At 43.3% G+C, this 17868-nt stretch overlaps 1 protein-coding gene across 1 annotated transcript in view; it reads right to left on the bottom strand.

Annotated features, from left to right (window-relative positions):
• LOC138489003 (von Willebrand factor D and EGF domain-containing protein-like) overlaps nucleotides 1-17868 on the bottom strand; it is a 3370177-nt gene that overhangs the window by 1566634 nt on the left and 1785675 nt on the right. The window contains exon 12 of the mRNA XM_069616529.1: nucleotides 14669-15567. Coding sequence (XP_069472630.1) covers nucleotides 14669-15567 — 899 coding nt within the window. The remainder of the gene's footprint in view (nucleotides 1-14668; nucleotides 15568-17868) is intronic.

Below are 17868 nucleotides of genomic sequence, written 5' to 3'. Positions count from 1 at the left end.
TGCCTTTGCATTCAAATAGATCAAAGAGAGGGACAGTAAAAATATCATACAATGCGGGAGATAGGCACACACCCTGAGGTACTCCAAAATACAAAGGTATGGGCATGGCCTCTGACTCCTCACTGCAGACCCTGATCAATCTGCTGCTCAGAAAGGACTCAATCTATGTAGCTGCCTTATCCAAAAAGGCAGCTACTTCCTTCAACCTGGTGATTAGTAGATAGGTCCAACAACATAAGCAGTGAAGCTTGTCCCTTGTCCATCACTTGAAGTAATCTAGATGTTAAATCGAATAGGGCTGTTTCAGTGCCATGCCTATGCCTAAACCAGACTGCCATTTATTCAAAATATTATGAGTGTTCAGGTACTCTAAAATCTGAATGTACGAAACAGGATCTAAAATATTTAATTAAAATAGTGTGTTCCTAATGGGCATATAATAAGCAGACACCAAGGGTTTTAAGACTGTTATTTTTAACAGTGGTATAACCCAGGCATTCTTCAGCTCGTCAGGCACATGACTCTCTTGAAAAGAAGCATTAACACATTTGGACAAATTCCCTATCAGTGGAGGAGTACATGGTTTAATGGTGATGGCTGGACAGATATCACCCTTACATTTTGTTGGCTTGAGTTTGCTGACAATGTTGGACATATCAATTTCAGACACTGGTCTAAAATTAAATTGATATTCCACAATCTTCTTGGTCCGTGTGGTGGGGGGGCCCTTCCTGTTCCGCCAACTTCATGCTGATCTCAATATTCTTTTTTATCAGGTCTAGTTTGCCCACCATAGCCCCTGGTATGAACGTACACCATACTTTATCTTTATTCAGAGCATCCAGTTTAATCGGGCTGGGATTTTTATTTCTTTTAGCACTTTAAAAAGTTATTTTGACTGATGTTGAGCGTTAGAAATATTAGTGTCATACCGGTGCTAAAACAACAGCCACTTTAAATTCCTTACATGCCCTATAATGGGCATCTTTCTCTTTAATGTCTTTGGATCATTTCCAGGCATAGAAACATTTCGCTTTGAGTTTCTGGAGTTCAGGGGAGAACCGCGCATTCACCCTTTTGTTCTGTACGAACCTTGATTTAAGGGGACAAAACATTAGATGATTTTGGCAGCGTCTCCTGATATGTTTTAGCGATCTCGTCTGATGATTCCATTCTGCTTACTTCACTGACAAGGGGGGAGATCCAAGCTTCCATGACTGCTCGAGAGAGCTTTCTGATATTTCTCAATGTTATGAGAAATGTTTCTTTTGTTCTAATCTTTCTCCTTTTGTCACATAGCATGACCCATTGGATAAATTAATTATCACACCATGGGTAGGGGTGGATAGAAAGGTCATTAACTGCAGTGTTATGAGTGGCCACCTAGACAAGGGTATTCCCCTTGTTGTGGATGGCATCATTAATTAGGTGGGAGAAAGCTAAGTTGCTAGGTGAGCTTGCAATTAAAATCCCCCAGTAGCATTGCCTCAGTCGTGGGCTTTAAGACTGGTAACAGCATATTACATAGTGCAGTTGCAAAGTCATGCATCGGGGTAGGTGGTCTACAAATTAGAATCAGATTGAATGTAGTTTCTGCATCACTCTTGAAACACTCCAGGGAGTGTTTCACTGCCATCTGGACTGGACACATCTACCTCCCAGACCTCCAGGTCAATTTTAAAAATAAAGGAAACTCCTCCCCATATCCCCTCTTGTCTATTCCTATGTATCCATCCACTTCTGATCCAGAACCATCAAGTACCACATCAACAACATTGATCCAGCCTTGGCCGATTTCTGCAATCAGTCCTTTGCCACTGGAACATTCCCCTCCCCCTTAACTACTCTTATGCACCCTCTTCTAAAGAAGACCTCGGCCGATCCTTCCTCTCTGGCTAACAATCGTCCGATCTGGTCTATAGTCAAAGCATCGAAATCGATGCATCGTCATACCAACGCATCGAAAAATATGCATCTACTATAAAAGCATCAACAGGCCATCTTTTACAAGTAAAAGTGCATTTGCATTGAAACCAGTCCATCGAAAATATAAATGGACTGGTTTCAATGGAAATGCACTTTTACATGTAAAAGATAGCACTTTTCTGTAACATTAAAATGTTACATGGAACTGTCCAGTGCTGAAATTTCGGCACTGGCCAGCTCTGTGTAATGTTTTAATTTTTTTTTGTATATTGGGGGGGTTCCCCCCACAGATCCCAAACCCCAATGTCCACTCCCCCTTCCAAAAAACCCTAACCCAAACCCCATTCTAACCCTAGCCCTAACCCTAACACTAACCCAAACCCTAACCCTAATGTAAACCTCAATCTAACCGTAGCCCCAACCCTAACCCCTAACCCTAACCCAAACCCTAACCCTAACCTTAATCTAACCCTTATCCTAACACTAGCCCCAACCCTAACCCTAACCCAAACCCTAACCCTAACCCTAATATAAACCTTAATCTAACCTTAGCCCCAACCCTAACCCCTTACCCTAACCCAAACCCTAACCCTAATGTAACCCTTAATCTAACCTTAGTCCCAACACTAACCCCTAACTCTAACCCAAACCCTAACCCTAACCCTAACCCTAAGCCAAACCCTAACCCTAATCTAAGCCTTAATCTAACCCTAACCCCTAACCCTAATCCAAACCCTAACCCGTTCTCCATCACTCCTTTCCTGGGTAAACTCTTGGAAAAGCTGACCATCTCCCTGCTTAATTCACATACTGAATCTTTAGGTTGCTCCATGACCACCCGTCTGGCTTCTGTGAGAAACCGGAAAGTGTCTCAACTGCTAGTGCCTGGGGATCTGTCATCCAGGTGTTCAGGAAATGGCCATTGCTTTTGGATCCAGTTCTTGGGGGTGGACCAGTGCGGAAGGATCACCTGGATGAAGGGTTTTTGAGGGTGGCAGTGGGTACAGGATGGTGAGATGCATTATCCCTTTCCCTGTAGGACCTTCTCCCCATCCTACCAGGTAGGATACTTAGGAACCAACTCCCCTCGCCCTTTCCCCGACACAAATACTTTCGCACAGAAATTTCACTGTGATCGAAAATGGACCAAGACCAGAGCTGTATACCTGATATGTCCCAAATCAATGGTCAGGCAAGGACAGGCAATTACTGATCACAACTGACTTCTATCACACTTCCCCACTTCCCCACATGGATAAAAGGCGGGCATGAAAGCACACTATGAGCAAGGCAAAGCAGGCGAGGAAGCAGCAGTTCCAAGGTGGCAGTTTAATACAAGGAGAAAGATGGCGAGACCAGAGAGGGTTGCAAGAAGGGAAGTGCCCTTGACCTTTTCAGACCGTTACTTTTGTGAACCTTTGAAAATAAGAAACATAAGATGGGGGAATAAAGCTGCATTGTGTGTCGGAGGTACCCTGGGCTCTCCCGCGTCAATAACCAAGGCGGGGATGAACAGTTGCCACCGTTGTACTGTCCATGGCTCCTACAACAAAGCAGTGCCAATAAAGACAGCACAGCCGGTGAGTTGGAGAGACTGATATCAGACCAGCTTTTGTCAGAACCAAAGTTGCAAGTGGCAACATTGTATGAAGAAATCTAAAGAGAACTTTGTGTAAAAAGTATGTAATGAGCGACACAAATATAATTGAAAACCAGAGGAGTGACTGAACTTTTGAAACCCACAAAAGTTACCGTAGACAGAGTGGGCCGGCGCCACGTGGATGCTCATTCAAAGGTCTATGTTAGGTATCCAATGAGTTGGCAACTGTGGAAAGGGAAATTGAAGTTCGAAGTGGTAAGGCAATGGGTGAATCTAAACCCTGTGCACATTCAAAAGTCTTTGATAGTTTAATGCAAACTGAAATTGGTCTGAGCCCGAGGGATACTAACTGTGTAAGCGAAGGATCTGAGTCCGGGTGAGGGGGATCAAGGGTGAACTGTGATTCACCTGAAAAAGAATATTCTCTGAATATTGTAAAAAGAGGGATTTTAGCCCAGAAGAGGGGGAACCATAGTGATGATCATGATATAAAAGGGATCTGAGCCCGGCTGAGGGGGATCCAGGGTGAATCACAAGAATTGAGTACATATAAGAGGAACAGAACTTTGAGTTTTGTTTTGGTACATCAGGCCCTCTGAATCAATAGACTTTGAAGTAAAGAGACTTGGGTACAGAAGGTTCTGATGGTGGTAATGGAACTGTATCCTTGTGCTGAAGAAGCCAGAGTGTGTTCTTTGCTAGATTGAACCGCCTTGTCCCGTGCTGAAAATATGGGGATGGGAGGCCAAGGGCCTGAACATCCTGACATATCATTTTGTGAAAACTTCTTTCTTTTCATGAACACTACCCCACACTATTTGTCTTTACCTGTAAGGATTGCCAATAGTTTTTTTTGTTTTTAAATTTTATTTAGTATAGGCCTTTTTAATTTGACGAGAGTACACTTGGACTGCATTATTATTATTTGATGGTTGTAGCTTGCTCCCATCTGTAGATTTAGGGTTAGATAGGCATCTCTCACACCATTGGTAAAGTTCAAAAAACACCCTTGAACTGTGGTCAAGTGTGTCTATCTTACTGTTGATAAAATGCCTTCCTTATACTTCAGACCAGCCAGAAGTACAGAACCTCTCCTGAACACCCATGAAGACTTACTCTCCAATCTTGACTCTAATCTCCCTTCTGTCCTCATTCCCCTCCACCTATCATCTGCTTTTGACACAGTCAACTGTGCTATCCTGCTCAATCACCTCCGCAACAACCTTGGTATTACTGATCAGGCACTAGCCTGGTTGACCTCCTACCTCACCGACCAACCCTCTCAGGTCCAACTGGGGTGTTTCCTCTCTTCTATCTCCCTCTCTCTCTACTTGCGGTGTTCCCAAGGGGTCTAGCCTCTATCCCTGGCTCTTCAACCACTACCTGGCACCTCTTGCGCATTGCATCGCTACTATCTGCTCCGATTTTTAATGTTATGCGGATGACACTCAGATCTCTTTCATGCTCCCCTCTGCCACCTCTGCACTTCTTCTTTCATTCCAGACTGTCTGGCCGCAATTCAGGAATGCTGTGCCACCAATGATCTAACCCTTAATGCCATTAAGACTGAGATCTGCCTCATCAGGACACCAGATCTTTCCATTCCTCTCTTTCCCTACCTGGCTGCCCACTCTAGGCCCTCTTCCTGCTCTTTCCTGCGAGGCTAAGAACCTTGGTGCCATCTTCGACTCCACCCTCTCCTTCTCTCCTCACATCTCTGACATCTCTAAAAAGTCAAACTATCAGGTGTACTTTCTCAGAGGTATTATCCCTTTTCTCACATTCCACCAGAAGCTCACTGTCTCCAGAACTCAGGTCCTCTCTAGGCTGGACTATTGTAACAGAGTCTTTCTAAATCTTCCTGCCTCCACTATTCGACCTTTGCAACTTCTCCAGAACAGAGACTTGTCCTTGGCCTCAAGCACAGGGATAGTATCTCTCCAGCTCTGACATCTCTTCACTGACTCCCTGTTGCTGCAAGGATCAAGGTCAAGACCCTCTGCATCGTCCACAAGGCTGTCTGGGGACTGGATCTGCTCTACCTCCAACTTTCTCTTCCAAAACATCTTCCTTTCTGAGCTCTCTGTTCATCCACCTCCATCTCTCTGAGGGTCAGATGCTTCTCCAAGCAGAGAGTTGGAGGCAGAACTATCTCCTCGACTGGGGCCTCCCAATGGAACAGCCTCCCTGCCTCTCTGTTGCACCTGACTGCTCCACACACTGGTCACCTGGTCACCCTCTGAACTCAGGCCCAGGCTCCTGCATGTCCAGTTGTTATTACATTGCCTCCGGCCTCCCCAGCACTTAAGGATCTGTATTTCTGCAACCCTTAAGTCTATTCTCTTTGCATTTATGAACCACCCGCTGGCTGCACTTGTGAGTTCACTGCACTTCCCCCTTCCCCTCTCCCTGGCACTTCTCCCCTTTCCTCTTTCCCGAACTTGTGCGATCTAAATGACACAAGGCCTAGTAAGATTGTTATTTTGTCATCCCTTCCTTGTCTTGCGGCACCTAGAAACACTTGTATACAGGCGCGTTATAAATGCCACATCATATCATGTCATGCCCCAAGGGCAGTGCGAAGTATAGGGTGGGTCCATCAGCATTACATAAGCAGGTTTCCTTTAAGGCACAGATGTCTTGGTTTTGATAAACTATGTAAGGAGCGATATCTGTGACATGTTTCATACGTGACCTGGTATTCAAAAGGACTATTTTCAAGCCCAATTTAATTTGTCTTCCTGGATTAACTGTATTGTGTACATATACACTATTCTTTAAAAACCCAGCCTGAACCTCCTCATTTTTAGGAGTCATTGGTGGGACTAGAGATCTCCTCACTCAACTCTCATCAGTAATCAAGAAAAAGCTGTCCACCAATATAAGACCCCAACTGCTGTGTTATATATCCTTGGCTACTTTGGACTGCACCTCAGAACTCACTGAGACATCGGTATCACTGAGCCTGGTTATGGGGCTCAGCTCGATGCTAGTCGTGTCGCTTATAGGCAAGAGTGGCATTTCCCTGTAATTGGAGATCGTCATTGTTGCCTTATAACATTCAACGATAGCAGCACTGTGGCTTCTTGCTGGGGATAACATATAATTCTGTGACAAGTGGCACATAGATCGATTCATCTGGGCAATGTGAATCGCTTGGAGGGGATGCATTTAACCAAGCCGTGACCACTAATAAAGCTTACCTTCTGGTCGAAAGATGCGAGAACCGGGCGTACGGGTTTCATGGACGAGCACAGACCAGCTAGCCCTGTCGTGCGGGCTCTAACACACCTGATCAATTAGATATTGACACATTAGACCACAAACACTCTGGGACTTATAGTTCCCACACATTTAGAACCAGTGAGGAAAATCGAATCTAGAAAGGGTCTGGAAGCTGAACAGGATATGCAAAGAAAGCAGGTAGGTTTAAGAATATAAAAGAGCAGAAACATTTTTCGTAAAAAACGTAATTAACCGTTTGGCACACATAATAGCAGTTAAAAATATTAATGTTGAGTACACAGTAAATGATCTTAAAAACCACTAAATGTTAAAAACTAGAGTTTAAAGCAGTTCAAATAAAAATAGGGGCTAACACACAATCAAAGTGTCAAAAAGGCAGTAAGTCAAAGATGAAGTAACAAGCAAACAGTTCCTTTTTACCGTCATAGAACGGCTGATTGCTCAAGCAAAAAAGTAGTCCCTGAGTACTACAAAACTGCTGGGAGCTATAGTTTCTTGATAGATGCTGCAGTTCAGGGACAGCATTTGGGAGTCACCAGAGGCAGAGCTGTGATGCATGGGGTCTCCCTTGCTACCCCTGCGGTCTCCCTCGCTACCCCTAAAAAATGATTTGAATTTTTCTTTTTTTAATTGAAGCTGTGGAGTGGGGGTACATGTGTATGTTTCTCAAAATTAAAAGCTTCCCAAATGTAAAATGCATTTAAACCCTAACAGCAGCGGTGGGGGATGGGCATAGGGAGGTGTCGGGTTTGCTTTATGCAAGTATTTCAGCAGCATAGGCAATCTGAAGCCTTGGTCTGGAGTTGGGTTCAACTTTCACCCTGTCAGGACTGTTCCTCTCAGCTTCCTCTCGAAACACTGGCAGTGTTTTGGTGGACCAGCATCTTAGCAGCAATCACGCTTAGGAGATGAGGGGTGCAAACACATACGCTTCAGATGGTGTAGAATAGAAGATACATATTTAACAGAAACTCTCCCTTTCGCCCCTTTGGTCCTTAATAATACATGAAGCAGGGTATCTTCTTACTCATTCATCTAATGGGCAAACTATCTACAGGGTCCCTGAGCGTAATGCAGATGTAGGGCTCCTGCACTCTGCTTTCTTACCTGCTGGCCCGGGATGGAAAACTAGCACCTGTCTTGAGCACTTACTTCTTACAAAGGGACGTCAGCCAGGCCACTCCTTCAAAACCCAGAATGGCTATCAACACCAATGCCCATTTTGACAAGCACTGAGTGAGTGTGCCAATGCCCAGGCCACTGACTCGTAAGAGACATGGAAACTGCTAACCAGTACTGTGAGTAAGGAGGAGAATGGCCTGAAGAAATCCTTCTTGGTCACAATGTCCAGCAAAAAGTCTAGGGATATGGAGCAGAATGGCCTTGGCATGCCTTACAAGTTAGTGCCTGTCGGGCAGCTCGGAACGGCACTGCTCTGTCCATCCAGGGTCAGTCTGGCCAGGGAATCCCGCCACAGACACCAAGAATGCTAAGGAGCAGGGGAGACCCATGGATTACCTAATTCTGGCCATATTCTCCTGCTTCTGCCCAATGTGGCCAGTGAACATTGTGGCTCTAGTCTTTTACATTATGGTAAGTAACAAGACAGGGACTTACCCTCTCCTTAGTAAAGCCACAGCATGATTAAATCCTTTAAAAAATTAAAGAACCTGTCTATGTCTCACCTCCAACATCCCACTGCAGTTAATAATGATATTCCTTTTGTTTAGATTACAAGCCTACTCTTCCGTGGCTGTTTTTGTATATAAGGTGCAACTTTTATCTTGTGCACACAGTACACATTATATGAATTCCAGCTCCTCAGCTTATCCCTTTGTGCAAATCTGTTTATGCTGAGCATTGTTGACATGCTGATGGAGGCAGTTTTCAAATACGAAACAGTGAGGCAAGATTTAAACAAAAATGAAGCTGACATAATTGTTAGGAGCTACCATGCAGGCATTGTGGGGGTGTTTAGAGGAGGGAGATGAATAAGAAAATTCAGGGATGGTAGGGAAAATAAATAAAATCAACATGTCAAGTTGCTTAACTCCCGCAGGGTCCTTTTTGCTTCTCACTCCTTTTCGGAAAAGGTCTGTGTTATACACTTCAAACAAAGCCTCTGTGGGATGCATGTTCTCTTCGAAACCAGAAACGTTTCCAAGAATTAAAATGTACGGGGTAAAGAATCAGTGCTTCGCCGCAGTGCCAGGAGAAATGTGAGTGATGTGTGCTATTGGTATGCAAAGAAGGTTGCTTAGCCTTCAGTACAAATACTGCCACACATCTGTGCTTTCTGTAGATACAATTTCCATTCTACACAATTGTGTAAATTCAGATCAGTTGATTGAATGGTGTAACACCAAATGTTGGGACCCCCTGCACAATATAGTAAGAGATGGCTAAGATTTTTATGGTAAAAACCATTTAACTAAAATACTTTATTTGTTATTGATTTGCTGGTTTTGACTCATCTGTGAAACTTTAGCAGCACTGAGGGAGGCAATAACGGCGATAGTGATGTCAGAAGAAGTCTGTTTCATATATGGTGCTTTAGTACCACCCAGTCAATCCATATAGGTGGCGTGTTAGTTCCACCATTCAATGGTTTTCTCATATAGGTCACCTCCATTATTTTTGATTCATTTAAGCACTATATGGGTACTTACTGAGCCTACATACATTTGGCTCATCCGAGGGGCATTCACGCTGCCTTATCTTGCCATATTCAAATATTTAATTAACACTGCAAGTTTTTTCCCCCTGCCCCTGCATCCGTCCTTGTTCCCTTCTCCCTCCTTCCCCTCGCCGCCCTGTTCCCGCCTCCCACCTTCCCTGATTGGCTGCTGGATACCCAGGAAACCTGGCAGATTTAAAGAGCTTGTTGTGGCGGGCCATTGTTCCTTCCTGCTCTGCTGAATTGCAGAGACACCAGCACTTTCCATACTGCAGGTGAGGCTGCCTGTGAGAAGCCACCTTTGTGCCATATTTGATTATGTATTTTGCACTAACGGATGGAAAACATGTATAAGTGCAGCTAAGCTTGGATGAGAATGTGGGTGACTTTATCAACTTGGAGGTCAGGACCAGATGGGGGCATTTGGAGGGCCAGGTCCAGATGGAAGCATTTAGAAGCTGCCAGGTCTCGTCGTTAGAGTGCTGACATATGGGGATATTGGTACATTTAACAACAGACTAGTACCTCTCTAAGGCTGGCAGGGCTGGAGAGTGTCAGGGAGTATGACTGACCCTACCCAAATCTCCTGCCCTCTGGTTTGCCTCTAGGGCAGTATCCTATTCCAATTGGTGGGCATTTAGATTTCATAAAGGTGAGATTTCTGAAGAGAGGAAACGGTCTGACAACTGAAGGGATTTTAAAAGGAGTGAGTGACAGACCTTCGGAGATCGGGTTGTCACATAAATTAAATTTAAATGCACATGGAGACAGGTCGCCTCAGTTTACACCAGGACAATGGGTTTCTTATATTGTAGCAGTAGCTGACTTATGGATACACTTATAACCAGGGAATTTTGTTGATACTAAATCCTAGACAATGATTTGTGAAGCATTTGGCTCCTGGCTAAACAGACAAAGCACGCCTCTCCAGGTCAGGGCTTTTTTGTGCTTTTTAACACTTCAATGCTACAGTTAACAAGTACTTCTGTGTCCAATAAGATAGAGATGTTTCATACACTAGCTGTAGCCTGCGTTAGAGATTTTGGTTACCCTGTTACAAGTACTGCATTATGCATGTTTTACATATAGACTCCAAGTCGAATCTGGAAAATTACATTCCTCAAATGTGTGATCGTGAACAAATCACACCTACCCATGTGTCTCGGTCCTTATATCTGGCTGAAATGTGAGTGTCTGGAAACACGGGGATAGATGCATCTGAATGTGGTGTGCCATCACTGTGGGTCACTTAGGGAGGGGGTCAATGGCATCACTTCCTGTGATGTCATCAGAGGTCAAGGGTTATGTGATGTCCCTTCTGCTACGACTGGCATTTTGGTGAAATGACATCCATGCTGCAGTTGAGATAAAATCTTAACTAAAAGCAACTTCAAGTCTACAAGGTAATAAAATATGCAACACTTCAGTTTTAATATGTAAAATACCCAAGGATTTCAATAAAAATCAACTAAATGTCAACCAGAACTAATTTTCAAAAGCAGTTCCTACAATGTGCAAATATGAAAATTTTAGCAGCAGATTAATTTAGTGTCAAAGGTGAATAACAAGCAAACAGTGCCTTTTAAACCGGCACAGACCGGCTGGTAGCTCAAGCAAAAAAGTATTCCCTAAGGACTACAAAACTGCTGGGAGAGTTTCTTGATAGAGGCTGCATTTGAGATAACGGGGCTAATTCATGGAAATATTTGTGCCGAAAAACAGGGATTTGTGCGCCATTCTGCCCGCAAATCCCTGTTTAGCAAATGGGGATTTGCGGGCAGAATGGCGCACAAATCCACGTTTTTTGGAACAAATACTTCCATGAATCAGCCCCAACATCTTAACTAAAATCAACTTCAAGCCTACAAGGTAAAAAATCAATGCAGTGCTTCAGTTTTATTATGAAAAGCACCCTATGATGTCAATAAATATCAACTAAAAGTCACCCCAAACACATTTTCAAAACAGTTTCTACAATGTGAAAATATGCGAATTTTAGCAGCAAATTAATTTAAAGTGTCAAAGATGAAGTAACAAGTAAACAGCTCCTTTCAAAGAGGCACAGACCGACTGGTAGCTCAAGCAAAAAAGTAGTCCCTAGGGACTACAAAACTGCTGGGAGCTGTAGTTTCTTGTATAGAAGCTGCAGTTGAGATACAATCAACATCAAGCCACAGGATAAAAAAAAAATGCAGCAATTCAGTTTTCAAATGTAAAAAGACCCAAGATTTCAATAAAAATAAACTAAAAGTCACCCAGATTTAATTTTCTGAATCATTTCCTACAATGTGTAAATATACAAATTGTAGCAGCAGATTATTTTAATGTATCAAAGATGTCTTACCAATAAGTTATATAGTTTTACAGAGGATGTGGAAAAATCTCCCAAATAGCTGACGGGGGTGAGGAGGACCAAGGACAAGGAAGCACAACTAGGAATTCTTAATAGTTATTTTTCAGGTACAGTTGATATACTTTACAAACTAACTGAGATTCAAGAGCATATTTTGCTATTGCCAAGTAGAATGAGGTAGATAGGAGGCTCAGGGCTTGGAGGTGTGCCTTGATCCAAAGGAAAAGACAAAGGAGCTAACACTGAATAAATGTCAAATAGGGCAAATACAATACAGACCGAATGAAGGTGGGGTGAGAGGATGAATTATAAACAATTAAACTACTTTGCACTCAGCATGGGAGAGCATAGGTCTGAGTTGGACTACCTCCAACACCCTAAGAACAAGTAAAGGACAAACAGCACTACCAAGGTAAACTAAACTGGTGTTGGAGGCAAGGCCAAATGCTGGCATGAGGGACCAACTGGCAAAGGTCTCAGCATGAGAGGGCTTCTAATCGTAACACTATTCAATGTGTCAGGCACAGCACTGTCCCCAGGCTGACTAAATGGTGTCACCGGAGAAGTGGTTCACCAATGTGTCAACCTCAAGCGCAGTCGGGGCTTGAACCAAAACATCCACACTAATAAAGACCTCACATTTGGATAGAAAAAAATGTGCAAATAGCAAGAGGGGGCAGGACGTCATGGTCTGGTAAGGGCTCAGCAGTGCATACTACCGAGCCTTGGTACACGGCAGACCACAATATGCTGAAGCAAACAGTGAAGCATGCGATACGTCTACCCATCAGTGCCTTACTTCATGGTACGCTGAAAGCTCTTTCTGCCCCATGAGCAGTAGTAGTTTCCCTGTGCATGCTTCATTTTATAATTGTATGCTTGTAATGTATGATGTCGTCAAAACAGCCATACACAATGAAAAACAATCCCATACAATATCTGGGTATGGTTGTGATAAAAAGCAAGCACAGTATGCACATAAATAAGTCAGGTCCACAGGAGGGAACTCAGAAAGCATAGTTTAACAAGGTTCCGTAAATGTGAGGGCTCATTGCATTGTAGGTAAAGAGAAATTCCTTTCAACAGCATTACTGTACGGATTACAAGAGCTTCCGATGAATGGTCAGTTTATAGTTTTTGGGTGGCCTGAATGGGAAGAAGAGGTAAGAAGGCAGCTGACTGGTAGGTGGAAAATGATCATGCCATCACATTTCAATAATACATTGATGATGGTATTGATACTAATAATAATAATAATAATAATGATAATAATAATAATAACACCATTATTTTTATTATTATTAGTATAACACAAATAGATCACATTGTATACTAGATTGTGTGTTTTAATTCCATCTTTCAATATCATCCCTCTCAAGGGCACTCCTTTTGAAGTTTGAGGCATGCCTCCTCGTTGTAATTTTACAAACACGAATGGGTAACTGTTGAAATGACTCCTTTGGAGCACAAGTACATTCAAATCATCCCTATATCGCCACTCTTGAGCTAAAACAAACCTTTCTACTGTGGACATTGGACACAAGATATAGGGCCTCATTACGAGGTCTGCTCGCGGGTCCCGGGTCATTAACGGGCTCGTTGTTAGCATCCTCCCCATTCCCATTGAGCCCTTTGGGAATGGGGATGTACCGGGTCAGAATGGCCCGGTAATTCTTCATTCCTGGAACCCGGACCCGGTACTCGGTATGGGTGTAGCCATGCCGCTGCCTCCATACTGGTAATGAGGCCCCTAGTGTTTCAAAAAACGTCTTGATTCGACTTTTGTTATCGCCTGCATAGAGAAAGCAAGACAATGCAATGTTTGACATGTTGATGGTGGAAGGTCTGATCTGCACATATGTGCACACTGCAGCATTATGTCTACACTGACATCTTTGACTGGACCACTTCAGTCACCTGTTCTCAGCACTTGCTGCCCATGACAGTGGTTACCCTTTTAAAATCCTTAAGCCTCACTCATCTTGCCTTTCTCAGCAGGGGCCCGTAGTTTGTGGTAGAGAAATGGCCAGATGGCATCCTTCCCAGAAAACCTGTATAAGCTCTAGCCTGGTGTGGCTGCCCCCCAAAATTCTAGAATGTTGTGGTGGTCAATTAATCTCGTCTGTGCTTGTCTACATCATCTAGATAATCCCTTACTGGGACAGAAAACGAAGGAAAAATATGATTATCGTGGAATACAGATCTCCATCAAACAGTAGGACAGTGTACTATGACTGCAGCCATCCAGGCTGCAAAGTCAGAACTGCAACACCACCACTAAAACGTAATCTCAATTGAAACCATCACTGTTAAAAAAAAACATTAAAAAATAAAAACTTAAACAGTAGGGGCAATGGTCCCACAGTAACACATCCATTGTGTATAACTCTACATTAGAATATTAAGCTCCATTGTAAGAATATCTTGCAACATAATGTTAGCATGCATTTCATGCTAGAAATAAGTTATTTTGTAGTTTGTTTGAAAATAATTGCAAATCATATTCCTTGAAGAGTCTAGCTTCCTCCTTTTAAGAAAACACCATCTGTACCTGTATATGTTGATAGCAAACTTGTGTCAGCTTACACTTAGTAAGCATGCCTACTGCACTGTAGATTAGATACAGCAAAACCTCCACTTTGCAACCAATGTGCTACAGGGGTGGTAATAATTGCCATCGAAGCATTAAAGCAAATCTCGATCATCCATCCATATATTTCCATTGGCCTTAAGGTCAAGACTTCATTAGTAATTCACCCAATATTGCCTTCTTGTGAAACTGTAAAATTGACGATTAATGTTGAACATATGTTCCAATGAATATCTAAAAGATAAGATTTCTAATTGGCTTTAGTTTTTCACTTACCGTCAACAACACTACAGTCATATGAATGATGGTCTTGAAAGCAGCTGCATCCTGACTCCAAACACTGTCCATTGCCATTACAAAAATTAGGGCACCGTAGAGCTGTGATTACTTCCTCATGGACAACCACAGATCCTGTAGTGGTTTGGGAAGGACTGAGTCTGTTCTCAAGAACCTTTCTCTCACATTCATTTTCTAAAAAGGCTATCATTGCATCTTCCCATGTTAGGTCGTCCTTGACTTGCAGGTCTGCCATGCACATGTTGATTGCTTCCTCAAGCCTTCTCCCAAGAAGGTCCTTGCAGACAGCCCCAATGCTAGTGTTAGTTAGAGCTTGTTCACAGGCTTCCAGCGCGTTGGCAGATGTTAAACCGCTTTGTGTAGGCCACACTGGCTGCACAGCTAGCCGAGTCTCTGCAAAATGGTCATCAGGGAAAAAGTATGCAATTTCATCTAAGCGTGGCTGACTTAAGCTTTGAAATGCAGCCACCTGGACGTGCTCAGAAGGATCTGTAATCAATGTTTTGTAAAGTAAGCCTTCTTTACTAACATTAACTACATTTGAAATTGACAACACCGGATTGTGTTGCTTGTGTTTATTATGGTCAGTCATGGGCAGAGACTTGGGGAGATCCCTACGAGACGCAGAATGTAATTGATTTTGTGCATGCTTTCTTGTTAAAGTTTGGAGTTTTGGATTAGTTAAGTATTCCGACGTAACATCTTGAAATGGTATAATTGACGTATAATCCACATCATCGCTTGCTAGACAGTTCGGACTCTTTATACTTGTAGAATGAAGTGGTGCCCTGTATTCCTGACAGCAACAGTAGTTTATTCGTCCATTCTCTTCTACGGGTAGTGGAGGTTTGTCAAATAAACTGTCTCCCGGAGCAATCCTGAAATTGGCAAAATACGAAATGACTTTTACTGTTCTGAATTGTTATAACATGTTACAAAAAAAGAAAGTTAAGTATAAACTTCAAATAAGCATCTCACTTTAAAACCAGAGTACGATATTTATAACACAAACACGAATCTGTGATACCTTGCGCAATTATCAAGCATTGATGGAACATCGCATAAACTTTCCACGTCTCATAATCTTCTTCACCAGATGGTGCAGAGTGAAATGATGTCATTGATATCAACGATATCAAATAATGTTATGTCACTGTGCACCAGCTGATGAAGACTTCAGTGGGACTTTGAAAGTGAATGCATTGTTATGTCACTGCATATTATCTGCAGTGAGTCCAATAGCAGTTATCTGGTCTAAAACAGCTCCAAACATTTCTTTGCAGCATGATATAGAAAGGGAGAGTAAAAAGTTACAACCCCCCCAAAACCCACCATGGTGTAAAGCTTAAACAATGTTGTGATAAATAAAGCTGTACAAATAGTGTCAAATCTTGAATCATCAATATCGGCACAAAAGCTAGTGGATGCAGATTTCATTGAGAAGGACAACAACAGCAACAACAAACACAAAAACATATCATGTAGATCGGAATTGTGCCAATAATTCCAGTGCAAATTACACCAGACATTGACCAAATGGTCTTATAAGGTCAATCGTGCCACCTACACGTTTTACCACCATGGGCAAGCAGAAAGAACAGTATGGAAACACTATAGCCAATGCCACTAATCATTAATTATGTACCCTAGCTGCACATGTGTGTGGTTTATTGTTGGTCTGCAAAGTGCCAACTCTTTGCACAGTCACCTAGTAGTGCCCCAAACAAAGGAGGAGAAAGGTATATTAATATTGAGATAGTAATCAAAATCCTCACAGTCTTGGAAAATTACAGAACGGTTGAGTGTTGGTGAAGGGGAGTAGAGAAAATTGCAAACAAGCCAAGAACAATTGTTGAGAAATGCAAATAAAGTGCGAACAAAACCATACTGTAAATGTGGAATCCAGGAGGAGGGTCAAAATGTTTCCACAATTGAGTGGGCCATCCCGTTCTGACAAGAGCAAAAAGCAGAAGTGTTTTTAGAGCAGGTGGAGAAATATGACACCCCCTGTATGATATGATATGATATGGCATTTGCAACGTACCTATACACAAGTGTTTCAAGGCGAGATGAGGCAAGGAAAGGGGAACAGAGGGAGGACAGAGAAAACAATCTTACTAGGCCAAGTGAAATTGATCGCGCAAGTGTATGGAAGGGGAGAGGGGAAAAGTGCCAAGGGAAAGGGGAGGGGGCAGTGCTGTACATGGGATCAAAACAGTAACAAGAAGTGTGGCCAGCAGGTGGCAGGTGCAAGGGTAAGTGCAGACAGCAGGTGTCCAAAAATGCAGGTAGGGGGACTGTAGGGTTACAGATACAGACCCAAGTGCAAGGGTTGCTGGGAGGCAGTGTGGGTGTGCAACTGGGCAGGCAGGGACCTGGGCCCGAAATCAAAGGGTAGACAGGTGACCAGTGCAGTATCAGACAGGAAATCAGCAGGGGAGGGGAAGAGAGAAGGCAGGAGCAAAGAGGAAGGTCTTGATGTGCTTCTGGAACCGGAGATGGTTCTCCTCAAGTTTCAGAGAGGCAGGGAGGCTGTTACAGAGGGAGGCCCTAGCCGAAGAAAGAGATCTACCACCAACTTGTGGCTTGGAGAAGCAACTGACCCTGAGGGAGTTGAAGGTGGAGGAGTGAAGAGTTTGAGTAGGAAGTTATTTACCAAGAGAGAGTTGGAGGTACTGAGGCCCCAGCCCCTAGAAGGCGTTTTGGACAATGCAGAGGATCTTGAACTTAATCCTTGCAGCCACTGGGAGCCAATGCATAGATTTCAGTGCTGGAGAGATACGATCCCTGGCCTTGAGGCCAAGGACAAGTCTCACAGTCCTGTTCTGGATGAGGTGCAGAGGGCGGAGAGTAGAAACAGGCAGATTTAGAAAGAGGCTGGTACAGTAGTCCAGCCTAGAGAGAACCAGAGCTCTAGAGACAGTGGGCTTCAGGGGGAAGGAGAGGAAAGGAAGAATACCTGTAAGGAGGTGCAGTTGGTAGTTTGACTTCTTAGAGAAGTCAGAGATGTGAGGAGAAAAGGAGAGCATGTAGTTGAAGATGACCCCTAGTTTCCTAGCCTCACAGGTGGGAGCAGGAAGAGGGCTAAGGCAGGCCGGCCAGAAAGTGAACGGAAAGGAGGGTGCAGGTGTGCCGATGAGGAGAATCTCCATATTACTGGCATTAAGGAAGAGATTGTT

Source organism: Ambystoma mexicanum, chromosome 9 (genome assembly GCF_040938575.1).
Source record: "Ambystoma mexicanum isolate Mex_15411 chromosome 9, UKY_AmexF1_1, whole genome shotgun sequence".
Lineage (NCBI taxonomy): Eukaryota > Metazoa > Chordata > Amphibia > Caudata > Ambystomatidae > Ambystoma > Ambystoma mexicanum.
The sequence above is the reverse complement of the archived record's forward strand: the minus strand, read 5'-3'. Positions and strand labels throughout refer to the sequence as shown.